Source organism: Alligator mississippiensis, chromosome 3 (genome assembly GCF_030867095.1).
Source record: "Alligator mississippiensis isolate rAllMis1 chromosome 3, rAllMis1, whole genome shotgun sequence".
Taxonomy (NCBI): Eukaryota; Metazoa; Chordata; order Crocodylia; family Alligatoridae; genus Alligator; species Alligator mississippiensis.
Window position 1 is genome coordinate 59,894,663 of NC_081826.1, and position 20,511 is coordinate 59,915,173.

At 44.3% G+C, this 20,511-nt stretch overlaps 1 protein-coding gene across 2 annotated transcripts in view; it reads right to left on the minus strand.

Annotated features, from left to right (window-relative positions):
- The window catches only part of KCNB2 (potassium voltage-gated channel subfamily B member 2), a 356,221-nt gene that overhangs the window by 322,136 nt on the left and 13,574 nt on the right, over positions 1-20,511 (minus strand). For both annotated transcript variants that reach the window (XM_059723982.1, XM_019498719.2), the window contains exon 2: positions 1,169-1,838. In XM_059723982.1, coding sequence (XP_059579965.1) covers positions 1,169-1,747 — 579 coding nt within the window. In that variant the 5' untranslated portion in view covers positions 1,748-1,838. The remainder of the gene's footprint in view (positions 1-1,168; positions 1,839-20,511) is intronic.

Below are 20,511 nucleotides of genomic sequence, written 5' to 3' on the forward strand. Positions count from 1 at the left end.
TACTCTTGTCACCTTAACATACATCTTGTCCACACATCAGTTTCTATGTATAGTAATTAAACCGGTCACAGAGAAAAACTAAAATAAAAGTTACTACCCATTTCAAAATGTCTAAATATTAAAAAATAATTATTAAGTAAACTGTAGAAGTGTTACCATAGAAACACTCTTAGTACATTTTAGTATCTTTGCAAGAAAGGGGTGGAGACCTAATAAAACTCAAGTAAAAGGAATCAGCAAAGTCAAAGTTAAGTTGTATGTGGCCATTTAATGTTCTAAAGGGTTTTGTGGAGAATAGCTGAGGTGCTACTTATTTAGGAACAGATGCTGATGATGCTTGTTACAGCAAGTAGTACATTACAGCATAAATAGTCCCTCTGATTCAGTGCCATTCATGGAAGTGAAAGGCATCTTATTTTAATGAACACAACCAAAATCTGGTGCAGTTAGTCCAAATTTCCCCTTCATATCGGAGAAATTTTGTCTTAAGTTGGCAGGAATGAGACAGGATTTCATTAGGCTGATTCCTTCTCTCAGCAATTTTCATATCTATATTTCATGCACAAAACAAATTCTTGGTCTCAAAATCTGTTTTCAGAAATAATATTAATGCAATCCTTGCCATACATAAAGCACCCAGATATATTAGGTGTTGGTACCCTTGACAATTCAACCAATGCTTTTTACCAGATGTCCTGAGTGACAGCCATATTAAATCTAAACAATGTCTTCAATGGACATATTACCAAGACTAACACTGAAGAAAAGATATGTAGGATTAGTAAGAAACATTTCTTGTAACCAGACACAACTGCTCTAAAGCAAGAAAGTTACTAATTCTTTGTACTTAAAATTTAGATGAAAATGTAATGTCGCTACGTGTGCATTTTTGTTTAAATGCAAAAAAAGAAAAGAAATGAAAAGAAAGAAAGAAAGAGATGAAGTGTAGCATAAGGGGCTCGATCCAAAGCCCAATGAAGTCAAGGATCCCTGACATTGATTTCAGTGGGATTTGGAATAGATATTTTATAAGTGTATTCATGAGCCAACATGTGGACTCTTGTTTTTTGTCCTTCATATGAAATGTATTTAGTAAAAGTTACTGCTGAAATTGAAATGTACAAATCATGCATTCTTAATTTGCTGTTGTACATATTTTTTATCCTACCTTTGCAGCCACAGATGAGTTGGGTTTCTCCAGCAAGTCCCAGAGTTTCTTCCTTTTGTCTGGACAACAAGTATTATCAAATTCTTCCCCTTCTCTCTCTCTCAAGGTCTCTGCCTCTCTCCTTAGTTCCTCATTCATTTGTTCTTTCTTCTGGTGGTATCTTGCCTGGCAGCAAGATTCTAAATATATCTCATCAATCCCCCAGTAATCAAGTTCTTGGCCAAAAGAGAGAGCACACATTTCTTCCATCATGTGCAATTTACCTGTCCTGTAGAAATTCAAAATGGAGGTGAAGGCTCCTGGGTGTCGATCAAAGAAATATTCATTCTCATTCAGATTATAATCATCACACACTTCCAGCAGAGATTCATGAGTATTGCAGTCTCTGAGTTTTCCTAATCGTGTCCTTGGAAGTCTATCCAAAGTCCTCCATAGGACTTCATGGTTGAGTCCACCTACATTTATTTTAACTCTCCTGGAGCAAGATTTGCTCCTAATGATCTCCACTGGTTCTGGTGGAAGGGAAAGGGTAGACCTTGAAGACTTTTTGTTTATCCCTGGTGGAGCCTTTCCAGCCATTCTGAAAGGGATGAGTCTTTAGAAGAATGAGACTGGAGAGTACAAATATTTGGGTAGGATCCTCTTTAGATGGATGTCCCCATTCTTGAAGCTAGAAGAGAAAACAAATTAGAATCTTGCAATGAACTTTATATTTGCAGCTTTTCTGAAAGCCAGAGAGTCCAGGCTTTTAAGTTTGTCTCTTCAGACCTACCCACTTGGCAGAATAAATGCTGCAGGACTTGGGGTTCACATCCTTTCCAAGAGAATTTTTGGGGTTTTCTCCAAATCACAACAAAACCAGACTTTACAATCATCCATGAAACAGATTTATTGGATTATTCATGGCCAAGTATAATCTCATTAATCAATGAAGGACTATGTCACATAACTAAAAATAGTTCAGCTCCATTGCCAGTGTAACTGGTCAGGTTCTAGTGCCAGAAATTACTGCTAACCACCGCCTGCTTAGAGATGACTCTGCTCTACTAAGTGATTTATAGTTGCTATAGATGACTCTGCTCTAAGAACTGATTTATGCATATGGATAGATCAGGCATACTGATCTCTAGCTCCTCAGAAACCTTTTGCTTCCCTTTGCCAACCTGGACATGATGTCCAGCCACCACCATGTTTGGGGCTTTAATAATCCCCCAAATCATCTTCACTCTCTCTGCATACTGCTTTAATCCCTTCATTAGGATCAGATGCCATTCACCCCTAATCTGAAATATTGATATCAGACACAAAGGGAGCCTAACCATAACTTCCCTCCATAGTGGAAAAATTCCATAAAAGAAACAGCTCTCATCTTCTCCTCTATGATCTCCTGTCATTTACAAAACTATGGTGCTTAGATGACACACTGATTGTGAGAGAGCACAAAAATTAATATGGTCATGGATTAGAAAAGAAAATGATAGTCAGCTTTACTATGAAACAGGAAATCTACCCTTCATTTTCACAAATGGAAGGCCACTTCCCTCCCAACCTCCATGAGGAGCCTGAGCCACGTTCTGAAGTGTAGTAACACATTAAAAAAAGTATTTGTGTGAGTAAGAACAAGAATTTGATCCCAATTACAGTGTAAATACCAAAACTGAGGAGCAGTATGTCTGATGTGTACAAATGCAGAGGGGTAGAGACCAGGAAAGGAAGAACCATGTAAATTAAAGGGCAACATCAGCACAAGAACAAATAGGTATGAACTCTCCATAAACAAATGCGGGCTGGAAAGCTGAAGAAGGTTTCTAACTATTAGACTGATGAGGTTATAGAACAGCCTTCTTATAGGAGTAGTGGGAGCAAAATTATTTTAAAGATAAAGCTGGATCAGTTTAGTAAACAGAATATATAATACGGTTACCTGTTAGAGCAGGAGACTAGACTCAGTGTCCCAGTAAGTTTATCCAGTCCTACGCTCCAAATATAAACCAAAAAACCCCCCAAAAACCTGGGCCTGTACCAGGTATATTTTTAACAGATTTCCTGCCTTACTTCTTGTGAAGAACACAGAGACCCAATCCTGTCACAGTACTGGTACTAAGGGGCCTCAATTCCCAGTGAGCTCAAAGAAAGACAAAAGGTTACCTCATTTCGACTAGTATTTCTCAACATAACATTTATATTTGAGCATACCTATGCAAAGATAAACATGAGTGCATTATATACTAGCTGCAGAATTTACTGTTTAAGTGCTGATCACCAACAACCAAGTATCACAGAATCACCTAAAATTATTTCGCAGCCTGAAGTTCAAACGATTCTGCCTTTTCATATTTTGCACTCAGTACTGAAGAATGCAACTACCTCCTGATCTCCTAAGGCAACCCCAAGTATCTCAGTGCCTATTTACATAACAGCTTAAGCCTATAGCATTTATCTTCATTTATGAGAGAAACCTGATACCTTAATTCGCAAAGATAAATGTCATATCACAATCAAAGACTATGTAGCGGGATATTTCCATTACGTGCCTCTCTCCTGATTTTTAATGTAACCCAGCTCCCATCTCCAGATTTGCCCATCTCCGTGCAATGAGACTGCCACGGCACTAGTATCCAGGAAGTGGGATGAGCTGCAGATTTGCACCTCTGGAGGATTTCTACTCTATGCAAACTGAGGAAAAATGCCTTGTGATGGCTCTCCCCAACAAACTGCATGTTGAAAAATATGTACCTAATTTACTAAATACAATACTTAAATACTGTTTTTTTCCCCCAGTCAGCATAGGGGGAAAAACCCCTTGTCTTATATTTGCATACAAGGAGAACTCATTAAATACATATGCCTGTCATTAAACTGATGCCAAAAGCAGCATGTGCTCAGTCATAAAAACTATGAAATTGATTAAATGCAGCCAGCACTGAGAATAACTATAAAACACATGGCCCACATTAGGAAAACATACAAGGATAGGTTAGCGTAGCGCATCTGAATAAGATATATAGTAGCACCCATTGTGTACATCAACTCTCAGCACTGCTCTTTTTACAAGTCATGGTGAGCAACTACATTAAATGCATTTCAACTTTTCTTCACTCCCGCAGCTGAGCTGCATCTTTCTTTTCTGTTTCCAATGATTCCTGTTTCTTCATCAGCCTTAAATGTCTGGCAAACATAACCAAACAGGACCCCATCAGTTCACCCAGAATCCCTGTTGCCTCTTTTCTCACCCTGTCACATAGGATTAGTGTGGCCCTACCCTCAATGAGGTAGAGCCAGACCAGGCTGCTCTGCACCTCATCTACACATAAATTGTTGGAGCATCCCAGAACCCATGACAAGAACACCTGGTTCCACTCATGATTGGACAGCTAATTAGCACATTGATACTTTGTGGTGGGTATCCGAGTACACATACATACTGAGCAGTGCTGATCTGTGGGGTCACCGTGGCTTGAAATGCTGTTTACTTTGCTGGGGCACAGGCAGCAGAACTATGAAGTAAATCATGAGCATGGGTGACTGGTGCCTCCTGATATCCAGCAGCTGATCGCTGATTGGGAAGGGGGCTGCCGGAAGTGCCACCAACGCTTCACTTGGTGCCCCAACAATCTCAGGGGCTGAAACCAGCCATCATGCCATCGTGCCTGTCCCAGGGGAGCTGGGGTGGCAGGAGGACCCCAGGCCAAAAGAGAGCCCCACTTACCTATCGCAGAGCCCGGAGAGCTGGAGGAGAGGCGCGCGGTGAAACCACCGGTGAGGGTAATTAGCCACACGTATATACAGCTGCGGCCGAGCAGCGTGGGTGGGAGACGCCACCCGGGAAAGATAAAAAGCGGCCCCAACAATGCAGCGGGGCGGCTGACAAGTGGAGGCTTGAGGGGAGAGCCCTCACACAGAGGGGATCAGCCGCCGCGCCGGGCAGCGTGGGAAGCTGCGGGCAGAGCCAGGAGAGGCTCCGACAAAGTCGGCAGCGACGCCGACAGCAGAGCCAGCAGGGAAGCCGGCTGGAATGCCGACAGCAGAGCCGGCAGGGAAGCTGGCTTTAATGCCGCCAGCGAAGTCAGCTGGAAAGCCAGCAGAGATGTCAGCAGCAGAGGCGGCAGTAAAGGTGGGAGCAACGCCGACAGGGGATCCAGCAGCTGCACCTGCAGCGGAGCCAGCGACAGCACACATGGAAGAACCAGAGGCAGGAGCCGAGAGAGCAGCGTCGGGGCAAGCTGGCGCTGAGACCTAGGAGTGAGCCTGCACGGGAGCCTCGGAGAAGAGGTAACAAAGGGGCATGTCCAACGGGGCCTCGTCGGGCCGCACCAGAGAGTGGCCGAAGACCGAAGTGGGGGCAGACAGTGGACCTTCGTGGCCCACAGCGGCCTTAGGAAGAGGTGGGGACTCAACACCCCAGTGGGATGAGCCGCCAGGGCTGTGGAACCTGAGCCCAGGGCAATCCATGCGGCCCAGAGGCCAGAGGCACCCTTTTGGGCCTCCTGGCCCTGTAGTTTAGGGGCCTTAGTTATCTCAGTGGTGGGATAGGCACGGCACGTCACAGGGTGATTAGTATAGGGCGATAGGGAGTCTTGTGGGAGGGACCAGGTCGGAGGACCTCATCAACCATACACCTGGCCCGAAGACCCAGGCACGCAGCTGGCAAGCCATGGGCAGAGGTTGGGGGAAGAGCTGAAGACACCAAAGGGGCCCGAAGATCGGCAGCCCAAGATGGCGAGTGGCCGGGGTGTAGGGGAGGTCAGAGCCCCGTGAGTGCCCGCCGAGAAACGTGACGACCCGGGAGGCTGCCCCAAGGGGGAACCCCTCCACTGAGGTAACATCCCAAATCGTGGCAGGCGAGTTAAGGGGACCCCCCTGACATCAGCAGGGGTAGCCTGTGGGGTCCATCCGCGAACCCAGGACAGACATGATCCATAGTCCAGGCTAAGGCCGCACGGGAGCGCTTAACTGAATGGAGGCGGGCACAGCGCCCTTCACTCCCCGGCCGGTGAGGGCCAATCTCAGGGGGGGCACATGCCACCCCCCACGCCCCGTGCCCTCCCTCGATGTGTCACCTATGATCATGAGCCTTTGGGCTTTAGACTAATAACCTACATAGTTTGTGCTATACATAATAACACTGTGCTGCCAGGCAATAAACTTGCTAATATGCTACTGCACAGTAAGCATCACAAAAAAAACCCATGCGCTGACACTACTGTGCAGTAACTGTAGTTCCTGTGCATTTAGCTACTACTTCATTAAGCGAATACTAAACTAAAAGTGCAGTAACTCCTGTGCATTAATGAACATGTAGATGCACCCAGTATTAACAATCTTAAGCAAAAACACATAAGAAGCAGCTGATCAGAATATTTAAGTTACCTATGATTTAAGCAAATTGTCTAATAAAATTACTTAAAAAAAAGGAACCCTTGTGAACCACACCTTTTTTTACTTTTGAAACAGCACAGATATAGCATGGCTTTGGGAAAATTAAACTGCTACCGATTTTGTGTGAAAGCACTAACGAAACAAAACATTTTTTACTAAGACTCTTTAATTACTGGAAGACTCTTCAAGCTTCAGTAAATTCTTCTTTTATCAAAAGGTTAAAAAAAATACTTGCCAGGAATGGGTCTGATGATCATGAAGCCAAGGTAAAGCTCCCATAAACTTTAGTATGGAGGACTGGACTCAATATATCATAGAACAAACTCAGCATTACCATTTCACAACCTAGCACATCACAATGTACAGTATCTTGAAAAAATGAAAAGTAAAAAAATGAAAATATCCTGTAAGAGCTAGGTTTATTTTTACTTTACCTCCTTTATATTGCTGTATTCTACTTATCATTCAACCAAAAGGCTCAACTATGGTTCTTTTACCTTATTTTATAAGCCTTTCTTTTCTTGGTTTTCTGTTAATAAACTGTAAAGAAAAAAAAGAAAAAAAGTTTTCCTATGAAACTATTACAGAGCAGAAAAGAGTGTGTCTATCTGTGCATATCACAAGGATTTAATCAATATCTTTATTTTAAGTGTGTAATATCTTCACCTTTCTAACTGACATAGAGTACATTCAAAACCCCCACAAATCTTTAAGCTTTTGGAAACAAAATTACACATTTAGGGTTAGCTTTAAAATTATTTAAATAGCTACTCTGAACTAAGCTTTAAACAACTCACAGTGAACTCTTTAGATACTGAAAAGGATTGCAATGTTTTTTTTCTTTAGCATTTAGTTTATTGCCCTGCAGCTTCTCAGTTAGCGTGATTACAACATGCTGATTCCGGACATGGGAAAGTGAAAAGTATGACTATTCCACTGTGGAGTCTGTACCAGAAAGATAATGCCATGCAATTGCTCATCAGCATCATACTGCAGTAAGTGGAGAATTATACAATAATAACTACAATATGTAATGCAAGCAATGTTTGATAGAACAGATTTTCCTTCTTTGCAGTGACAACATAGGTATGCATGTTAAATATCCAAAAGAAAAAAAAAAGAAAAGAAAAACAAGAACCCCAAATAAAAACATTAGAAGAACATTAAAGCTGAAAAGACATGTTAGAAAAAGTCAGAATTAAGACAGCCCCTGCATCTTTAATATATTTCTCTTATGTGAATGCAGCTTTTTAATTACATAATCACATAATATCATTTCCAATGGACCCCTGATTCATTCAGTATGGGTTTTATGTATCTACATTGCTTTTTATTGCCTTCATTCAATGTTTGACTTCTAGCATTGTTCAGCACACACCGTACAAAGCCAGCACTAATTTCAAAGTTTTGAATTTCTTCAAGGGTGTTTCTATGGTGACTCACTTAATATCAAAGCACTTTGCAAACTTTAATGAATGCATCTTTACAACACTCCTGTGAGATAAGAGAATCATTATCCCCACCTTGTAGCTAAGGAACTGAGGTACTAAGTAAAAGAAAAAGTATTCACTAATTCTGGGTGCTCAATTTGAGACACTGAGGCCACGTCCACATGAGCATGCACTTGCAGCAGCAAATAGTAGCAGCACAAGCTACACACATGCTATTTTCACGTGCAGTGACCTCCTTTTCTTCAGGGGAGGGGGGTTGCTACCAGGAAATCCTAAGAGTCTAAGGGTCTGTTTAACAGTTAGCACTGTTATACCACTTCATACTTTCAAATAACACCTATCCAAATATCTTTAGTTACTGCTGTGAGCACTCTCTTCAACAATTCTGACTACTCAGAAAATGAAGTACTCACAAATAGCAAGCTCATCTGAAAATATTGGTTTAGGTGACTTGCCCAGTATCACACAGAACCTCAGTGGTAGGCAGGGAAAGAATCCAGTTTCCCAGGGAAACTTTCAACCCTCTTATAACAATCTTCTTCCACAGTCCCTTTCCTCATTCAGAGCACACCTTTCAGCTTTCATAACAGACAAGGAAGGGGGTTTACAGATAATAGGTTTATTTACCACACATCCATGATTCATCCCCAGAGTAGATCCACTCTGCACACTTAATGAGGAAAAAGTCCTATAGGAAAAAACTATATAATCAGGTAATCAGGGTATTTCATTATGCTTCTAAACAAGTGGACCAAATTAAGGTAGTAGAAACAGCCTCAAATTTCCTAACTTTTGAAAAGACGGCTCATGCTCCTTTTGGGGGTTGGAAGGAAGGTAATTTTCCATTTGTGAAAACCAAGGAAAGGTTTTCTGTTCCATAGTAAGGTTCTGTCTGTCATTTTCTTTCCTAATCTGTGACCATATTGATTTTTGTGCTTCATCTCAACCTGTGTGTTATCTAAGCACTGTCTTGCAAATCACAGGAGATCATAAAGAAAATGAAAGCTGTTCCTTTTGGGGGCTTTTCCATTATGTTGGGAAGTGATGGGTAGGTTGCCTTCGTGTCTGATACTAGTATTTCAAATTAGGGGTGAACAGCAGCTGACTTTAATGAAGAGATTAAAACAGTATGCACAGAGAGTGAAGATGATTTTTGGGATTATTAAAGCCCCAAACATAACTGCTGTTACTCATTTGTAGGTTCATGTCCAGGTAGGCAAAGGGGATGACATAAAGAAGTATAACATTCTTTCAGTCATTTTTTTCAATATTAAAATAATTTTCTTAATTTTAAAAAGAAAAACAAAACTGAAAAAATAAACAGAAATCCCACTACTTGGAAACACAACTCCTACCTTGAATCATCAGAGATACAACACATCAATATATCTACTACTCAAGTTAACTGAAGGTGTGTACAAGTATTACATTTAGATCACCCTAACCAAGTGCAGGGCCATCTAAATGGTTAGGTGTGCAGGCACGTGCAGGGCTTAGGTGCCCTAAAAACGGCATGCCTGATCTAAGGTTAGCTCTTATCAGATGAGGACTAACTTTAAATGATCATGGGTTAATCCAATTTAATGAATGTTCGCGTGCATTCCCAGCACAGCCGCAAAGTGGCTGCACTCTCCACAGCCCTGGGGAAGTGCTGTTTTTATCTCCCACCCGAACCCTGACCAGGCTATCTTACCCCTCTGACTAACCCACCACAAAACTAGACAGCACGACCCTCCCTCCCCAAGTCTGCCAAACCTCGTTTGCACTCTGAGGCCACATCCAGATGAGCGCGGCCATTTGGCTCCCAGGAGACAAGTAGCAGCAGTGCACCTTGAACCGCAGCTACTTGTCTTCAGGCAACACCCTTGCCATGTGCATTTTGGCATGAGGCAAGTTACCCTGGGGTCAGCACGGGAGGCTGGGGCCAGCACTGTGCAGTCCTGGTGGCCTCCTAGCGCTGCAGCAGTGGTGATCCTGCTGGGCAGAGCCTGGCTGGAAGCCACAGCACATCTCCGAACATCCCAGCTCTGCTTTTCAGTGGTGTGCACTACCCGTGCATGTGTTGCTCTGTTCTTTTTTCTACGGGTTTTTTTTGGCCCCTGGATATTAAATTCACATAAAGCAAACCCACTTTACAATGTAACAAATAGGGATAGGTTCCCATGGCTGTGAGGGCAGGAGTGAGGCTGGGACTAGAGAAGGGGTGGGGAGAGGGGTGCCACTCCCAGGTTACACAAGGTAGCAAAGCAGAGGGAACAGAGCAGTACTCATCCTAGCCCCGGCTGCAGCGGCCCCAGGAGCAGCCAGTGCCAACAGGCTGGGCTGGGCTGCATCAAGTTGAACCTGTCCCCCGCACCTGAGCTCCGCCTGTCCCCACTCACCTCTGCTCCTGGGCTGTGCCGTGCCCTGGTGCAGGCAGCTGGTGTTGGCTGCTCCCAGGGCCTCTCCAGCATGGGCTGGGGTGAGTGCAGATAAGCAGAGCCCCGGGTGGTGCAGGTGCAGCACTCACCCCAGTCCATGCTGCAGCAGCCCTGGGAGTGGCCAACACCAGCTGCCTGTAGCTGCTGGGCTGCACCATTCCCTGAACCCCCCAGGGCTCTGCCTGTCCCCACTCACCCCAACTCCTGCTGCAGCAGCCCTGGGTGTGGCCAATGCTAGCTGTTTGCACCAGGGCACAGAGCAGCCCAAGAACAGAGGTGAGTGGGGACAGGTGAACCATAGTGCAGCCCACTGGCTGGAGGCAGCTGGTGTCAGCCACTCCCAGGGCCGCTGCAGTTGGGGCTGGGGTGAGTGCTGTGCCCCACACCGCCTGGGACTCCACTTGTCTGCACTCATGCCAGCCCGTGCTGGAGTAGCCCCAGGAGCAGCCAGCACCAGCTGCCTGCACCACAACACAGTGCAACCCAGGAGCAGGGGTGAGCCCAAGCATGGGGGGACAGGCGGAGCATGGTGCAGCCCAGCGGCTGCAGGCTGCTGGCTCCAGCCGCTCCCGGGGCTGCTGCAGCTGGGGCTGCAGTGGGGCCATGGCCCTTTCCCCTCCCCCCACAGATTTGCCTGCTTGGGTGGGAGGGGCGTCTATACTGATTGCATAAGAGCAAATTTACCTCACGCAATAAATTATGGATCTAAATATACTCATCGCGTAAGAATTCGTATGTAAAGAACCTGCATAAATTGAGGGAAACCTGTACTAGCTGCCAGCAAAGGAGACTTAGAACTCCTGGCTTCAATTCTAGGTTCTAGAAAGGAATATTCTCTAGGAGTTATAAACTGGTTCTACCACTGCATCCTAAGGGCATGTATAGAAGTTACTTTTTTTGTCTTTAAAGTGCTTTCTTACTGTGACTTAACAGAAGGGCACATGACATTGTTAAATGAAGTACTCAATTTGAAGCTCTGTATTTTACAATACTTTAGCAACCTACAGCGCTTTAGCAACCTACAGCATAAGTTCTGTATGCTGGTCAAATTTATGACCAGCCCCAAGAGGCTGTGGAGTGCCACCTGCCTCCTAGCCTGGGAAGTGCAGGGAGGCTCACAGCCACTGCCGTCCATTCCCCCCCGCCCCATACTGTACTTTTATGATGTTTAAGAGGACTGTAACTTTACAGTGCTATAAGAAGTGCTCTAAATTACAATTCTGTAAAACATGGACAGAGCACTTCTGTACACACCCTAAAACTGTCTTTATTACTTTTTGTCTCTATCCAACACCTTGTTCTTCTCTCCATCCTTGCTCTATTCCTATACACTCTTCCCAGGCATGCCCTGTTGCATGCCTTCTTGATTACACCCTCTTCCCCTTGCCACTTCTAGCTCCTCTCTCCTGTCCTGTTTGCACCCCAGCTCCCTACACTTGGCCACCCTCCTTCTGCCTTGTGCAACCTCTCTTTCCATAACTTCTAGATTCTGAAGCTCCCTCTGTGCAATTTTTCCCTTCTCCGCAATGCAGTCAGAAACTTCTTCCTTCTCCTCCTCCACGTGCCTGGTTACCACATGAAAGACTGTTAACCTTATTTAGGTTCTGGTGCTAGGGCAGCTGCTAGCTATGAGCAGGGACAATTCAGTGGACTGAGTAACTGGCATGTTTTGGCAGGATTTGACTTTAGTCCAAAGAGACGAAGAAAAACAATGAGGAGATTTGGGTTTTAGTTGTCACTGTACACATATAGAGTGAAGCCTAGAAACAGCCAGAAGTAGGGCATAAAATTTACTAGCCATGCTGTTCTTGGAAGCTGTATAGGAAAGATTTATGGTAGGCAAGGCAACTTGCAGACCCCTTTCCCTTCCCTCCTACCCCAACCCATACACAGTGAACAATGGAGAGTTGAGCCAAAGTTCATAGGGAAAGGAAACACAGTCCTATAGAGTTGGTAGCTAATTGACACAACACTTAAAAATGTATTTAGTGGAAAGGCTAGGCCTAAATAACATATGTATTAGCATACCACCCCCCTCCCCCCCCCCCCACACACACACAACATACTCATCTTGTTTTGGGAAGAAATGATGAAGAAAAAAAAATCCAGAATCTTAGCTGCCACAGCATAGGTTCAACATGCCCGAGTTCAAATGACGGTTGGCCATGCAGTATGTGGCACCACATAGACACAGATGGACAAACACACACACACTGCCCAGCAGGTAAGTCTGTGGAGGGGAAGGGGCAGGGGGAGATGGAAGGGGTGTGGGGGGCAGAGATTGAGGCCCCCACAGTGGGGGTGGGAGTGGGGCAGAGGCAGGGGCAAGGGCTGGGGTGAATGGGGCCCCGGGGTGGGTTATGGGATGGTTGGAGCCTGGGTGGCTCGTCCAGAGGCGTGGCGGGGCTCCTGTTGTTGAGCGCACTCTGGGGAAGGCATGGAGGACAAGTGCCCCCTGAACTTGTGCATGGGGTAGAGGTGGGCTGCTGCTGCAGGCTGGGGCTCTGTGCTCCACTGCCTCAGGAGCCACCCAACACCATGTGCCTACTGCCACCAGGCTGCACTGTGTCCCTTTCCCGCATAGTGGTGGCATGTATATGGCATCACATGGCTCCTGAGGCAGCAGCAGTGGGACACAGAGCCTGTCTGCCTCTACCCTGTGCACAAATCCAGGGGTCACGTCACCACTGATGCCTCCCCCAGGGTATGCGCAGCAGCAGGAGCCCCTCCCCATACTCCTGGATGAACTGCCCAGGCTCCAACCATCCCAAGACCTACCCCAGCACCTGTCCCACTCCTTCCCTCATGGTGGGGGCCTTGATCTGCTCTCCCCCATGCGCCTTCCCCTTCACAGACTTGCCTGCTGTGGTGGGCTGTGCTCTACAGTCACCGTGCTGCGATCCTGGCTCCATGCAGACTGTGGCTGTATGTCTATGTCTGTGCATGTCCCCTACTGCAGCTGCTCGGAGCCTATGCTCAGGGTGCAGCCCTCTTCGCTGCCACCGCTGCCCTGATTTGGGGGGGGGGGGGCTTAAGTCCATTAGCCCAGGCCTTCCACCACCTATGGGTGCCAAAGACACGTCTGGAGCACCACATATTGCACGTTGAGCTGTTCTCTGCACTTCAAGGGAGCAGCATGTGGGGGGAGGGGGAGGGTTGACATCTGGATATCCGTGAGGCTTGAGGTGTGGTGTAGGGGAGGATTTGGAGCCATGCAGTTAGCCCCTAAGGCTTAAGGTACCCTGTGGCAGCAGTTATAGTGAGGCCCAGCAAGGGGCCTGCGGACCAGTGAGGCTCAACGGGGGGCCTGAGGAATAGTGGGGACCAGTAGGGTGCCAGAGAACCCTAGCGGGGGTTCAGTCAGACTGGGGCCATGCAAAGGCCCATGAGCAGCCTCCCTATTTATTATATTTCCATCAAGGAGTGGGAGGCAAGAAGCAGGACACCCTGTGGGCAGGGCAAGGCAAGGCACTGTTGCAGAGCCACTAGGAGGTGTCACAGCCACCCCTGGGACCCTGACATGCTACAAGGTGCCATAACTGCATGTGTGGTTCATTCTCTAGCTGTAGCTTCAGAACTACAGTTCTACTACCCAGGAGCCAGCACAGGGTTAAAACTAGTTTTGACCCTGAAGGGTCTCCTCTGCCCCTCCCTCCTGGGCTGAGAGAGAACCACACTACAGGAACCCATAACCTTCTTCATTTACATTGCAGAAAATCAGTTTCCCTACATCCCAATTTCGATGGGCTGTTTTGGGGGAAAAAGGCTCATGTGGTATGCAAGTAAAGTATGGTACCTATATCACTTCCAATTAATGTATCTACTTAGAAGAAAAGCTCTTTGTTGGGGTAATATTTGGCTTATCACTTCTCAGCCTCTTGCAGGATCAGATCAACTATATTAGTGAGGTGTTAACACACTGTTTGGGACAGGAATTTTATTCCAGATAAAGACAGATTGGGGCAGAGCTTCCTAGGGTGAAGATTTGTACATTCTTATACAAATGAGTCGTGTGATACGAAAAGGAGTTCTCTATAGACCTAGAGCAGCATAGAAATCCAAAGATTTCATATCTACTCCACTGACCCCAATACTCATATCACTTTGGGCACTTTACATGTGCTCTGGGGGGGTGGGGAAGCAACACTTTAATTAGAGCAGCTCCAAGAGCCGCTCTAATTGAAGTGCCACCGCATCTCGTGTATCGGCATCCCCATGCTTAAAGAAGACAGTGTGGCACTTGAACTAAGCTTTAGTTCAACAAGCTTTAGTTCAAGCATCCCTGCTGTCATTTTAAGTGCAGGGATGCTGATACATGAGATGCAGGAGGTTGCTGGAGAGTGGTATTTGCGACACTCCAGCAGACTCAATTAATCGAGTCTGCTACAATGTGCTGTAATTAGAGCATAATGGAACAGCCTCCACATTTGTGTACTGGCACCCTTTGGGTAACACTGATCTGAGTTTGACCATCAACTGAGAACCAGCCAACTATTAAGACAAAGGCTGGATTTGTCTGCTGACAGGGTTTGAAAGACTTCAGAAAGAATTGAGATTTTGGCATTCTTTGCAAGTTCTAAAAAGTCCAGATGACACAACACTACACATTGTTACACAGAACAGACTGGGAAATTACTGAAAGCAGATCAGAGGGAATATGTGTTTATGTGCATGAATTAAAGTGCAAGTCTTATACTGGTACATTTCATTTAAAAATGTGTAAGAGTGATAAAGCAAGAAAGCACATATAAGGAACAGAGTAGATTTATTGTGTAAATAGTTGCTGTTTAAAGTTTTTCATAGAATTCCAAATAATATTTAAGTATACATGAAGGTTTGATAAAATGGCACAGTGTAGCGCTGTGCAGAGATAATACCCACGTTAGGGGATGTTAGCTCAGCTACCAGAAGCAATATTAACATAGCATTCTACCCAGGCTAATCCACTATTCTCCTTAAAAGAGCCAATTAACCCAAGTGCGGAAACAAATATATTGCTTCCAGTACCCAAGCTAGCTAACCCATAGGTAGTTCAGGTATAACCTCCACATGACACTGCATTGCAGTGCATATAGACACATTAAATGTATCTAAGGGGAGAGATCTGTAGAGTACTCTTCTTGAAGTTGCCTGGGAATTATTCATTGGGGCTGGTTGGGAATTTGCTTTAGCAAAGCATTTATTCTATGGGAAAATATTGGTTTCTTGAAACTGATAGCACAAGTGTCACTTCTGACGAATTCCCAATTTTAGAAAATATAGTGAATTACTAGGAAGCCTCTTTCATAAATCTGAAAAGATCTTGTTTTCCATTCTAACCAACATAGCTTCAAAATTGAAGTTAACCTACCGTGAAAAAAGTTAAAATTAAATGGGAAAAATCAAAATCAAGTTAAGTTAAATGGGCAAAACTGTTTGATTCAATCTGATTTTTGGGGGGGGAGGGGAAGCGGAAGGGCCTTCAAATTTTTAGATTGATTTCCCCCCCATTTCTAGAAAGGAAAAAAATGTTGAAATCCTGAAGTTCTCATGGAACAGGAAAAATGTTTTCCATTCAGTTATATTATTAACATCTGATTTTCATGGGTTTACATACAATCATCCTGAGGCTTAAGTCTATAAAATGGTTCTGGAAAGTCCTAAAAAGACAGAGAGATGATCCAAGGTTTGGAAAAGAGAGTATAAAAGATTGTTATTCTGCTTACTCTCCCTCCTGTCTCATTATACTACACTCAATCTGCGCGCAGAGAAACTACCAATTTTTTTACTGAGCATTTTACTGAGATTTGGGTATATGTTAATAACAAAAGGCACACCCCTAGCACAATAGCAACCCCTAGCACTTCCTAAACCGCCAAGTTGTAAATCCCCATATTAAAGCATAAAAAAAAGTTTAGAACTTTCCTATAAAACCATGGTAAGTGTTTGTTAATATGTAAAAGTTGTATTTTTCCTTTGTCTCATACTGGGCACGTCTACACTATACAGCAACATTGCTATGGCACTGTGCTTTAGTACTTCCTTTCCGAGTACTAAAGCATGGCACAGTAACCATCTGTATTGAGCCTGCACATGGCACACAGTTAATTTTGCCACTATGTTACCGTAGCAGCACATGAAAATGGGGCAGCACACCACTATGGTGACATAGCTGCTGATCAGGTGTAGATCTATAGGATCATTATGTCATCATAATATGCTGTACAGCAACACAGTGTGTTGCTACGTTGCTGTAGGGTGATGTGTAGATACATCCACTGAGTAACAACTGAACTTAGCTGACACTTTATTAAAGTAATTCAGCTTCAAGCAGGCACCTAGTAAAGAAAAAGTAGATCATGCAACCAAAATTTAAAAGGAATAAGAGACTGAAAACAGGGTCTTATAATGGAAAGTATCAGACAGCTTGAACTGTACACAACACTACCAACTCTCTATATAAAGACACACACAAGAAAGCTGAAATCATAAACAAAATAGTTAAAGTTTGAGCTCACATATGATATTTACCATTCATCTTCTTTAAGTTATGTTCTACAATGGAATACTGTTTTTTTTCTTTGGGAATAAATCTTTCAAAAAGATGTGGCACTAATGAGATGTTACTGTAAGAAATCTGTCTAGCCATAGATATTGTACCAGTCTTATGACAGTTTTCTTGAGTAACTTATTAAAAACATTTTATTTTTCAGAAAAAGAAAATATTGGATTTTTTAGGTTTCAGACCTGAACAATTTTGTGACACTTTTCAGCTGCAACCCCCCCCCCCCACACACACACACACGTTTTACAGTGGTTTGTCAGTAAACACATTCTTCAAATAAATACAGCTTTTTTAATAATTTCCATGATATCATCATCCTAATCATGGAAGTGCTATTTAGATGCATAAACTGAAGTTATCCAAAGAGCAGTAATTTCAAATCATAGAATTACAGAAAAAATAGTGTTGGAAGGGATCTCAGGAGGTCATCTAGTCCAACCCCCTGCTTAAACAAGGACCCTCCCCAACTATATAATTCCAGCCAAAGCTTGGTCTACCCAGGTCTTAAAAACCTCCAAGAATGGAAAGATTCCACAACATCTCTGGGTAACCTGTTCCAGTGCATTACTACCCTCCAAATGAGAAAGATTTTCCTAGTATCTAACACAAATGTCCCTTGCTGCAACTTGAGACCATTGCTCCTTGTTCTGTCATCTGCCACCAGAACAGTCTAGCTTCATCCTCTATGCAACCACTCCTCAGGTAGTTGAAGGGTGCAATTAAATCCCCCCTCAGTATTCTCTTCTCCAGACTAAATGGGCACCTATACACATGCAGAGAGGCTGCTCTGATGCACTGTAATTAATCGAGTCTGCTGGAGCATGATAATTACCACGCTGTAGCAGAACCCAGTGTCACGTACATCATCATCCCCATGCTGAATAATGGGGGGGGGGGGGGAACGGGGACACTTTAACTAAAGCTCGAACGATGCTTTAGGCACTTTAATTAAAGTCCCCCCCTCCCCACAATCCTGGAGCACATGTGTAAATACCTAACAAGCTCAGTTCCCTCAGCCTCTCCTCAGAAGTCATGTTTCCCAGCCCCCTCCCTATTTTCATTGCCCTCTGCTGGACTCTCCAATTTCTCTACATTCTTTCTATGCATTAATCTGCAGAATGCCTCCTCCCAGAAGGATAGAGGAGAACACCATCTGAGCACCTGTCCCCTTCACCCTTGCTCCCAGAGCTCTGTAGTCACCTTTGATCTGCTCAGGGCCATCTGTAGCAGTATCATTGGTGACCACATGAATGATCAGCATGGGACAGTAGTCAGAAAGCCAGGGGAGAGCCTTCCATGACATCTCGGGTATGGGCTCTGGGCAAGCAGCACACCTTCTGAGACAACAGGTCAGGCTGGTAGATGGATGCCTCTGTCCCCCACAGAGGGGTGTCTCCAACCATCATCACCTGTTGCTTCCTCTTGGTGGCAGTGATCTCCATCCTCCCAACTTTGGCGATGCCTGGTCTGGCCTCCTCCACCAATGCAACATGTTCCTCCTCTTCTGTTGCCAGGGCTCCATATCTGTTCTCCAGGCAAACTGTTGCAGGTGGAGATAAAGATTTCTGCTTGCTGCCAGAAGTCACAAGCTTCCAGCTTCCACTTTTCTGGGTATTTATGTCTTTTTCTTTCTCTAGCGCTGCCTTTTACAGTCCTTCTTCCAGTCCTAGAGGTCTCCTTCAGCAGTGAATCAAGATAGTCCTCATGATGGAGGATGCCTCATGATGGAGGATGCCACCTCCTCCTGCAGCTCTCTTGCCTGCTCTCCGAGGGACATATGAAGAGGCACTGCTCATATCGCAGGCAGTCCCCCATCTGGCTGTCCCTGGAAGGAACCTACAAGCTAGTCTTCACAGTGCCAAACCAAGACCTGGGTGGAAGCCTTAATAGTGAGTGGCCCTCCCTTGTCAGACACCTCACAGGTGCAAAGCAGAGGTACTGGCAATGGCTGTGGCATTGTGATGCCCTCCAGCCATTTCTGTGGGTCTCTTAATCTGCTGCCACTCTTGCTGCCTTTCTTCCAAGCACATCTTCCCTAGCAAGCTCCCCTCTAAGCTGGCCTGTCTTCTGCTCCTTGGTTCTAAAAGGTTCCCTTTTCCCTGCTTCCTCTCACCAAACTTACAATTAAGGAAGGTGAGAGAGAGAGTTTCCAGGAAAACTGCCTAGTGAACTCCCCCTCACTTGGGACTCTACTAGTTAAAGTGTTCAAACAACAAAGGCTGGATGGTAACAGTTAAATAGCTGGAAGACAGCTAAAGAGAGGGGGAGTATAACTAATAACATATTTGCAAAAACCTTGGAACCATAAATGCTCAAATGTTTTGGCTTATCTAAGATTTTTAAATACCCTAATAGCAGTTATAATTACCTTACTGAATTTTTTTTCCAATAAAGTTTGTAGACTGTCCCCAGGGCCCAAGTGTAGTAGACTTAGAGAACTTTAAATGCAAGTCTAAGCTTTGCTTGCCAGCTTCATCTTTTCAATTTTACCAGGGTAATTTCTTTTGCAAATGGACAGCCCTTTAACAACTGTTATACTTTGCATGCCTGGTATGACACTATATGGACACCTAAATGTAATTTGGCTACTAACCCTCATATTTATTACACTTTGATGACCCTGAACACTGATACAGCACTATAAACCTTAAACCTCCTGTTAAATACTACCATAGCTAGCAAAAAGCTATTTCATTCCCTATGCTTTTTCACTCTATTTTCTTTCTCAAACATACATCACTTAATAATTGCCTCCCAGTACCTTTATGTGTTTATCAGGCTTTTGGCTCACTTCTTACACAAGCCATAGTAAACATGCTGGTAGAGGGTGCAGCATTGCAGGTCAAGTACCATCTCTTGATTTTAATGCATTTTTCTGGTTTCAGATATTGTGACAAAGGAGAATCAAGACATATAATGATCTTTAGTTCTGGGCCGGCTCTAGTCTTCTGCTATTCCTCATATTAATACTTTAGCTTGTGTTTTGACAAGTACTAGTTATCCAATTCTTACAAAAAAAATCAAATCATTGTAACATACTTTTGCTTAGCTTACAAAGTCTACTAACATTTCAGCTAGTCTAACACAAGCATGTTAGGGTCTCTCTTAGGACTTTGTTTTGGATGTAATTTTCCACAATATCTGTGCTTTCTATTTACATTTACTTTCTGTTGCTAAGGACTTAGCTATTGCTTTTGCCAAAGATATCGTCTTTTGTTGTATACTTATCCTTCCCTGGAAAGCCGAGTGTGGACGAACTGCCACTGAGTAGTACAGAGTGTATTGTGGACAATTTTGTTAAATTCATATACCCAGAATGGAACATTTGATTATGTACGATCTTCAGAATAGAGGCTGAATTTTACTATATTTTGTAACCCAGAAAGCACAAAGGGGGCTTGATTTTGACTGGCGCTTCTAGCGGTAATATAAAAATACAAGAATTATTATTACTAAATTAGATCCCTGGACTCCTAACTTTTCATTCACTATTTGAAAGGGGCTTTCACAATTTCATTACAACATGTGAAATTGTGGGTGAGATTTTTA